At 56.9% G+C, this 9929-nt stretch overlaps 1 protein-coding gene across 1 annotated transcript; it reads right to left on the bottom strand.

Moving 5' to 3' along the window:
- Positions 1-875: 875 nt before the first annotated feature.
- On the bottom strand, positions 876-9344 carry DNAJC24 (DnaJ heat shock protein family (Hsp40) member C24). Its single transcript, XM_032949286.2, has 6 exons — positions 9285-9344; positions 7958-8029; positions 7308-7493; positions 3094-3232; positions 2565-2633; positions 876-2086 (listed from the first exon to the last, which is right to left on the bottom strand). Exons 3-6 carry the CDS (start codon positions 7416-7418, stop codon positions 1896-1898), a joined length of 510 nt encoding a protein of 169 aa, XP_032805177.2. The 5' UTR covers positions 7419-7493; positions 7958-8029; positions 9285-9344; the 3' UTR covers positions 876-1895.
- Positions 9345-9929: the final 585 nt, after the last annotated feature.

Below are 9929 nucleotides of genomic sequence, written 5' to 3'. Positions count from 1 at the left end.
GACGTGATCGTCACTAATTGATGTCACGGCTAATAAATCCACGCGGGCCGCGCCCGGGTCCATGAGAGAAACCGCGCCGCCACCCTGCACCCCCAACCCCGTGTGCCCCCCCCAACGCCCCCCACCCCCCACCCACCCCCCTCGCTTTGGCCGAAACTCGAAGCGAGATTTTTCACGTCGCACGCAGCCAACCGTAGCCGCTGGCCCTCACCGCGAACTCTGACCCCAACCGTAAATCCTGACTCTTACCCCCCCCCCCCCATCTCACTCACGACAACCATCATCACCTCTAACGTAGAGCCCTCACCCGGACTCTAACCCCAGCCCCGATGCTAACCTTAAACCTCACTCTTACCCCAATCCTAACTTGATTGAACCCCAACTCGAACTCTAACCCTGCACTTAACTCTCAACTCGAACTCTAACCCTGCACTTAACTCTCAACTCGAAGTTATCGTTAAGGCCACCGCTCAGGCATTCACACCAACCTGTGACCCTAAAACTAACCCAACTACTACCCTAAACCTAACCCAAACGATAGCCATAACACTAAAGTTAACCCAACTACAACCCTAAACCTAACCCAAACGATAGCCATAACACTAAACTTAAACCAACCACAACCCTAAACCTAATGCAACCTATAACCCCTGACCCATCACCCCAAACCCAACCCAAACTAAAGCCTGAACCCTTAACCCCGACTCTAAACCCCCGAGTGCCACCGCCCCCTCGTGCGCCGTGGACGGCAGCGGCCGCCCCAGGGCTCCACAGGAGGCCAAGCGGTGGGTCCCGAGTGCTCCGTGGGAAATTCCACAGCGCCATGGCGGGTACCGGTCAAAAGCCCCCCAAAGACCACCGCAGACTTCCAGAAAAAAAGCGACTCTCACTCCCGTTTAATCAACCCGAGGAGACGCAGGAGTCGCGAGAGGGCGGTGGTGACCACGTCGCTGCTGCACGCGGCCGCCTGTAGTCGCGGCGCTGTGTGGAGGCAGCAGCGGGGCGTTGGTGGACCACACACGGATGTCGTTTGCGAAACTCCCTTCCTTCCCGTGGGCGTCGAGGAGGAGCCGTCGTACCCCCTGGCTCTGCCAGGAGATGGCGGTTACAGCAAATGTGGTCTCCCACCTCTGTACGGGATAGAGTGTTTCTCCCTCGCATGCGTGGGTTTTCTCTCCGGGAGCTGCGGTTTTCTTCCACGTTAATTGGCCGATAACACCTTGATATAGAGCGGACCTTAGAGCTTGGGCAAAGAGAGTGTCTCTTCACGAGGATGAGCTTGAGAGAGAGAGAGGAACTCTCCAGAGTCCCACTGGAGAGTCCCTCCAGAGTCCCTCCAGAGAGAGGAACTCTCCAGAGAGTACCTCTCTAGTCTCTAAAAAAATCCCTCGAGAGAGAGAGAGAGAGGAACTCTCTACAGAGAGCTCCAGCACGCACAGCGCCAGCACAGCAGCACACACAGCAGCACGCACAGCAGCACGCACAGCACCACACACAGCACCACACACAGCACCACACACAGCACCACACACAGCACCACACACAGCACCACACACAGCACCACACACAGCACCACACACAGCACCACGCACAGCACCACACACAGCACCACACACAGCACCACACACAGCACCACACACAGCACCACACACAGCAGCACGCACAGCACCACACACAGCACCACACACAGCACCACACACAGCACCACACACAGCACCACACACAGCACCACACACAGCGCCAGCACAGCACCAGCAGCACGGGGCTCGACGACGTGCAGGGTCGGTGCGTGGGGTATCGGCGCACCGCGCAGCGCCGTCCACGCACGACCCACAGGGCCCCGCGGAGTCGCCCCCACCCCCCATCCCCCGCGCAAGCCATCGTCCACGCGTCCGTCAGCCGCTGGCGCCGCTCAGCTCGGCGCGCAGGGAGCAAGTGTCACAGCCCAGCAGCAGCAGCGGCGGCGGTGGCGGGGGAGAGCCCCCCCCCTCGCCCCCCCCCTCGCCCCCCCGTGGCCCCCGCACCTCGGCGGCGCTCACGGTGAAGAGGCCGCCGCACCGGCACGGCCGGGACGCCTCCAACTGGTCTGCTCGCACGGGGATACGTGGGGACACGCGGGGAGACGAAGGGGAGAAGTGGGGAGGCCTGGTCAGATATGCAGACACGCTGAGACACGCTGAGACACGCTGGGACACGCTGAGACACGCTGGGACACGCTGAGACACGCTGGGACATGGTAAGACACTGAGACAAGCTGGGACATGCTGGGACGCGGTGGGACGCGGTGGGACATGGTGGGACACGGTGAGACACTGAGACATGCTAAGACATGCTGAGACACACTGAGACACGCTGAGATACGCTGGGACACGCTGGGACATGGTAAGACACTGAGACACACTAAGACATGCTGAGACACGCTGAGACATGCTGAGATACGCTGAGACACGCTGGGACTTGGTAAGACACTGAGACACACTAAGACATGCTGAGACACGCTAAGACACACTAAGACATGCTGAGACACGCTAAGACACGGGGACATGGAAATGGGCTGTCCGTACCGTCGTCCCAGTCCATGTCGTCAATGGAGAAGCTGTCCTGGATGGGACCCTCCTGCTGCAGGGCCCTGTCTGACGGGAGAGGGGACCGGTTAGCACGTGTCTACGCGTGTACGGGCACACGCGTGTACGGGCACACGCGTGTACGGGCACACGCGTGTACGGGCACACGTGTGTCCACGTGTACGGGCACACGCGTGTCCACGTGTAAGGGCGCGTGCGTGAGTGTGGGGAGCGGTGGTTCAGTGGTTGGCGCGTTGCGCTACGAACCCGGCGGCCACGGTTCTATTCCCCTTCATGGCCAACATCGGCAAAAGAATATCTGAACTGGCCCTGGGCCTGCCGTAGGTCGACCTTGTGCGGTGTGTAAATATCACCACTGGGGAGACAAAGGCGGACGGGCGTGGTATTGGTCACTCACCCCCTTGTGTGCCATAGCGCTAGGCTTCATAGGTGGCTCCTCGCTAACAGCACTTGCCCCAACAGTCTGTTAAGGCTACAACGAGGGGGGAATCTTCGTGGTGTCTCACACCTCGTGCACGCAGGTCGTGCTCTCTGCGCGTCTCCGCGTCTCCCAGCGTCCTCCACGCACGCTCCACCTCCAGGAAGCGACGGAGTTGCTCCTCACGCTCACCCTCGCCCAGGCCCTGGGCCGCTCGGTCCGGGTGCAGCTACGCGGTGGGTGGGGGGGGTCAGAGGTCGCGGGCGGACACACGCTGCAGTCAGAGGTTGCAGGTGGACACACACGCGGGGGTCAGAGGTCACGAGCGAACACACATGCGCAGGGGTCAGAGGTCGCGGGTGGACACACATGCGTGGGGGTCAGAGGTTGCGGGCAGATACACACGCACGGGCCGTCGAGAGCCTCACTCATCCGTTAGTTCGTTCAATATCCCTACTCGATCGTCGACTCAGTCCGCTCTTTGACAATCATTCCCCGGCATACGAGGGAAAGGCTCGCACGTTCGCCTGTGCACTCACCCGTTCGCTCACTCAATCATTCATTGATTCAAAAATTATTTCATGTAATCACTCAATCGTTTATTGATTCAATAATACACATCATTACTTATTCAATGGCTCACTCACTCATTCATTTTAATCACCTACTCCCCAACAAATGATCTCAAAGCCATCAACGGCGGTCGCGGGAGCTGGCAGCGGCGATCGCGAGCTCGGGAGGCCGAGCGGAGCGTCGCTCCGGGGCCCCCCCCCACACCCCCCCCCCACAATGGCCCCTCCCCCCACACCTCCCCACACACCGCCGCCCCCCCCCGACTCGTTAACCGGCAAACGCCGAGGTGCGACGGCACAAGAGCGGTGCCGGCGATCGATGGATCGATAGCTGGCGCGCCAGACTCGACGGTGGTTTTCGCACGTCCGATAATTAAACACCCCCCCCTCCCCTCCTCCCTCCTTCCACCTCCACCACCTCCTCCTCCACCTCCTCCACCTCTTCCCACCCCCACGGTCCCCCACCAGCTCAGATCCACCACCTGCTTGCTCCAACCTTTGGGCTCGGTTCAGTTTTGGGCTTTTGGTTCGTTTTATCCTCAACGCATCCCAACCAGATCGGCGGTTCCCAGCGTCGTCGTCACCTTGATTTGTTTGATTATTTGTTTACTTATCAGTTTGTTTATGTGTAAGTTTGTTTGTTGGGTTGTTTATTTGTTGGCTTGTTTATTTCTCAGTTTATTTGTTGGTTCGTTTGTTTAAACTCCATGTGCACGTAACTGCCAGTGTTGTTGCGAGCAGGCTGAGATTCTTCAACCGATGACACAGAAGCACCCAGTCTAATAACAACTCGGTCTGGACAAGTCAACGCGTCTCCTGGAGAGAGAGACTGAGCAGACCGTTAACTCTCGCAACTTCAGAAAATGGTCCCATCACAACTCAGTCTGTGCGAGTCAGTGGGTCTCTATGCGAGGAGTCTATGGGTCTCTATGCGAGGAGTCTATGGGTCTCTATGCGAGGAGTCTATGAGTCTCTATGCAATAAGTCTATGGGTCTCGATGCAAGTCTAAGGGGTCTCTATGCAAGGAGTCTATGGGTCTCTATGCGAGGAGTCTATGAGTCTCTATGCAAGGAGTCTATGGGTCTCTATGCGAGGAGTCTATGGGTCTCTATGCGAGGAGTCTATGGGTCTCTATGCGAGGAGTCTATGGGTCTCTATGCGAGGAGTCTATGGGTCTCTATGCGAGGAGTCTATGGGTCTCTATGCGAGGAGTCTATGAGTCTCTATGCAAGGAGTCTATGGGTCTCGATGCAAGTCTAAGGGGTCTCTATGCAAGGAGTCTATGGGTCTCTATGCGAGGAGTCTATGAGTCTCTATGCAAGGAGTCTATGGGTCTCTATGCGAGGAGTCTATGGGTCTCTATGCGAGGAGTCTATGGGTCTCTATGCGAGGAGTCTATGGGTCTCTATGCGAGGAGTCTATGAGTCTCTATGCGAGGAGTCTATGGGTCTCTATGCGAGGAGTCTATGGGTCTCTATGCGAGGAGTCTATGGGTCTCTATACGAGGAGTCTATGGGTCTCTATGCGAGGAGTCTATGGGTCTCTATGCGAGGAGTCTATGGGTCTATATGCGAGGAGTCTATGGGTCTCTATGCGAGGAGTCTATGGGTCTCTATGCGAGGAGTCTATGGGTCTATATGCGAGTAGTCTATGGGTCTCGATGCAAGTCTAAGGGGTCTCTATGCGAGGAGTCTATGGGTCTCTATGCGAGGAGTCTATGGGTCTCTATGCAAGGAGTCTATGGGTCTCTATGCTAGGAGTCTATGGGTCTCTATGCGAGGAGTCTATGGGTCTCTATGCGAGGAGTCTTTGGGTCTCTATGCGAGGAGTCTATGGGTCTCTATGCGAGGAGTCTATGGGTCTCTATGCGAGGAGTCTATGGGTCTCTATGCGAGGAGTCTATGGGTCTCTATGCGAGGAGTCTATGGGTCTCTATGCGAGGAGTCTATGGGTCTCGGTGCGAGGAGTCTATGGGTCTCTATGCGAGGAGTCTATGGGTCTCTATGCGAGGAGTCTATGAGTCTCTATGCGAGGAGTCTATGGGTCTCTATGCGAGGAGTATATGGGTCTCTATGCGAGGAGTCTATGGGTCTCTATGCTAGGAGTCTATGGGTCTCTATGCGAGGAGTCTATGGGTCTCTATGCGAGGAGTCTTTGGGTCTCTATGCGAGGAGTCTATGGGTCTCTATGCGAGGAGTCTATGGGTCTCTATGCGAGGAGTCTATGGGTCTCTATGCGAGGAGTCTATGGGTCTCTATGCGAGGAGTCTATGGGTCTCTATGCGAGGAGTCTATGGGTCTCGGTGCGAGGAGTCTATGGGTCTCTATGCGAGGAGTCTATGGGTCTCTATGCGAGGAGTCTATGAGTCTCTATGCGAGGAGTCTATGGGTCTCTATGCGAGGAGTATATGGGTCTCTATGCGAGGAGTCTATGGGTCTCTATGCGAGGAGTCTATGGGTCTCTATACGAGGAGTCTATGGGTCTCTATGCGAGGAGTCTATGGGTCTCTATGCTAGGAGTCTATGGGTCTCTATGCGAGGAGCCTATGGGTCTCTATGCGAGGAGTCTTTGGGTCTCTATGCGAGGAGTCTATGGGTCTCTATGCGAGGAGTCTATGGGTCTCTATGCGAGGAGTCTATGGGTCTCTATGCGAGGAGTCTATGGGTCTCTATGCGAGGAGTCTATGGGTCTCTATGCGAGGAGTCTATGGGTCTCTATGCGTGGAGGCTATGGGTCTCTATGCGAGGAGTCTATGGGTCTCTATGCGTGGAGTCTATGGGTCTCTATGCGAGGAGTCTATGGGTCTCTATGCGAGGAGTCTATGGGTCTCTATGCGAGGAGTCTATGGGTCTCTATGCGAGGAGTCTATGGGTCTCGGTGCGAGGAGTCTATGGGTCTCTATGCGAGGAGTCTATGGGTCTCTATGCGAGGAGTCTATGGGTCTCTATGCGAGGAGTCTATGGGTCTCTATGCGAGGAGTCTATGGGTCTCTATGCGAGGAGTCTATGGGTCTCTATGCGAGGAGTCTATGGGTCTCTATGCGAGGAGTCTATGGGTCTCTATGCGAGGAGTCTATGGGTCTCGGTGCGAGGAGTCTATGGGTCTCGGTGCGGCCACTGCCCCTGGCTCAATCAAATGCTGCCCTCACGTGGACCCCGAGTGGAACTGTAGCGACACTTCAAGTCGGTTGCCCCGGCTACAGGGACAGACGACTTCTTCCGCGGGCACGGACTGGGTGTTAAGTTGCGAGCGACGTGGCGACGCGTCGTTTATAACTGGGGCAGTAGAAATCACGGGGGGGGGGGGGGGGCGGGGGTGAAGGAGGGGGCGGGGAGTGATCTAGGTACAGTCATGGAGACAGAGACAAATAAGCAGGCCGAGAGAATGAGACACGGGGAGACGCAGGGACCACGGCGAGCCATGGGGAGATGCAGAGAGCCACAGGGAGACACAGAGAGCCACGTGGAGATGCAGGGAGCTACGGGGAGACACAGGGAGTCTCGGGGAGACAGGGAGCCACGGGGAGACACAGGGAGCCACAGGGAGACACAGAGAGCCACGTGGAGATGCAGGGAGCTACGGGGAGACACAGGGAGTCTTGGGGAGACAGAGATAACCACAGGTAGACGCAGGGAGCCACGGTGAGACACAGGGAGCCACGTGGAGACGCAGGGAGCCACGGGGAGACACAGAGAGCCACGGGAAGACACAGGGAGCCACGGTGACCCCACCTGCCGCACGAGCTCCTGGTATCGGCGTCGCAGGGCTCTGGGCGAGTCGCTGCGAGAAGCTCCGAGCACGGAGTACGGCTCCAGCCCCTCCACTCGGCCCGGGTCGCCCATCCTCGCTCCTCTTCCGCTGCTGCCCACGGAGAGCGGCGTGAAGAGCGCGTGCCGCGGCGGCAGCCCCACGGGCAACTGGACGGGCAACGTGGAACAAAAATCCACCGTTGTCATTCAGCGGAGGCAAGCCGCTCTCTCTCGAGATAAGTCGGTGGGCCCAGGACGTTTAGGAGGATTCGGCTACTGCTGTACATTTGCACGCGATGATGATGACGATGAGCCACTACGTTGAGCTATTTGTGATGGCCAGGTCGCTTCTGAAACGGAGCTACGTAGCAGCTCAATGGGCCTTGCCGGGTAAAATGACACACACACACAAAAACACAACACGTATACTGTATACCTCTTCTGGCGATAAAACAATTGTGTTCAGATGTCCAAACACTAAATAGAAACCCTTTGTAAGGTCTCGACTCTGCATTAACCACACACAGTACTTGTAAGTGAACATGCAATCAAACGCCATGCTCTGACAATAATAATGATGACAGATGATGCGTCGACTTTGAAACCGATTGGTTCACACCAGAGACAGCGACCTTCTCTAGGGCCCGGTCTGGAACGGTGGCGAGCAGCTGCAGCCGAGTGGGAGTGGTGCCGGGTGAGCGAGTCTGTTTGGGAGAGATAAGCGGAGGAGGCCTCTCATCCAGCAGTGGATCGAGCGTGACCGACCGGCGACGACGATGATGATTACAATCAGATTCTGAATCACGAGACGGCGATTAAGACAATGGCACCGTTGCGATGATGACGATCCTGCGATGTTGATGATGATGCTATGATGATGCTGTTGATGATGATGATGCTGTTGATGCTGTTGATGATGATGATGCTGTTGATGAAGCTGTTGTATGCTGTTGATGATGATGCTGTTGTGGATGAGGATGATGCTGTTGTTGTTGATGATGTTGATGATGTTGATGATGATGCTGTTGTGAATGGCGATGATGCTGTTGTTATTGATGCTGTTAATGATGCTGTTGTGGATGATGATGCTGTTGTTGTTGATGATGCAGTTGTTCATGCTGTTACGTTGTTGTTGTTGTTGATGTTACACATCCGCCCGAGTCAATGACGACAGTGAGCTGGGTGTACATCACCACGGTGATGGAGACGCCGCTCACGAAGCCGACGCCGGTGCTGCTGCTGCTGCGTTAGCGCCCCAAGCACAGCCAACAACCCCAACGCCTTCGTCAAAGGCACCAACCACTCTGTGTGCGTGCGCAACCTATAGTGAACTTCTTTCACACCGTACGTAGCCAACCGCGCTCATAGGAGCCGCGACGCTGTGCGGAATACAACAGGTGACGTTTCGGGCGGTGGGCCTTGTTCATGGCACACGATTGGGTCGATGGGGTTAAGACCGCGCGTCTCCTTACCCCGCTCCCTTCGTTTCGTCTTCCTTGGTCCCACAAGCTCAGTACCCCGATAGAGGGGGTCCCAGATCCCCGATAGAGGGGGTCCCAGATCCCCGATAGAGGGGTCCCAGATCCCCGATAGAGGGGGTCCCAGATCCCCGATAGAGGGGGTCCCAGATCCCCGATAGAGGGGGTCCCAGATCCCCGAGAGATGGTCTCAGACCCCCCTACAGAGATAGTTCCAAATCCCCTAGAGATGGTCTCAGATCCCCTAAGGGGGAGTCCCAGATCCCTGAGAGATGGTCTCAGACCCCCCTACAGAGATAGTTCCAAATCCCCTAGAGATGGTCTCAGATCCCCTAAGGGGGAGTCCCAGATCCCTGAGAGATGGTCTCAGACCCCCCCCCCCCCCCCCCCCCAGAGAAAAAGGGATCCTGGGAATCCCCTGTTTTGGGGTTGGAACCTCCGCGGCTTTCCCATCCGCGGCGCGCCTCCTCGCGTCACTCACAACACGTGCGCCGCTTCCGGGTTCCGTCACAGATCCGGAAGAGGCGCTGACTCCTTCTCCTCCTCCACCACCCCCTCCTCCCCTCCCATCACCAACCCCACCCCCTCCTCCCCTCCCACCCCCACCCCCTCCTCCCCTCCCACCCCCACCCCCTCCTCCCCTCCCACCCCCACCCCCTCCTCCCCTCCCACCCCCTCCTCCCCTCCCACCCCCTCCTCCCCTCCCACCCCCACCCCCTCCTCCCCTCCCACCACCACCCCCAATGGCGACACCGGTCGATGTGAGTTGCTCTCCCGAGCCGGGACGAGGAACAAGTAAAACACTCGGGCCGCTCACGTGCGTGGGCCACGGTCAGGGGCCCGCGGTAATGTGACAGCGTGGCACGGTGGTGGTGTCTGTTAGAAGCGTTTAGAGACGTGGGTTTAGACCATTTAGAGACGTGGGTTTAGACCATTTAGTGACATGGGTTTAGACTACGTTTAGAGACGTGGGTTTAGACCATTTAGAGACGTGGGTTTAGACCAATTAGAGACGTGGGTTTAGACCATTTAGATTGTATTTAGACCATTTAGATTGCATTTAGAGACATGGGTTTAGGCCATTTAGAGACGTGGGTTTAGACTATTTAGATTGCATTTAGAGACA

This window comes from Petromyzon marinus, chromosome 7, assembly GCF_048934315.1.
Source record: "Petromyzon marinus isolate PM22_M1 ecotype Great Lakes invasive population chromosome 7, UKy_Petmar_22M1.pri1.0, whole genome shotgun sequence".
NCBI lineage: Eukaryota > Metazoa > Chordata > Hyperoartia > Petromyzontiformes > Petromyzontidae > Petromyzon > Petromyzon marinus.
Note: the sequence above shows the minus strand (reverse complement) of the source record. Positions and strands in the feature narration are given on the sequence as shown.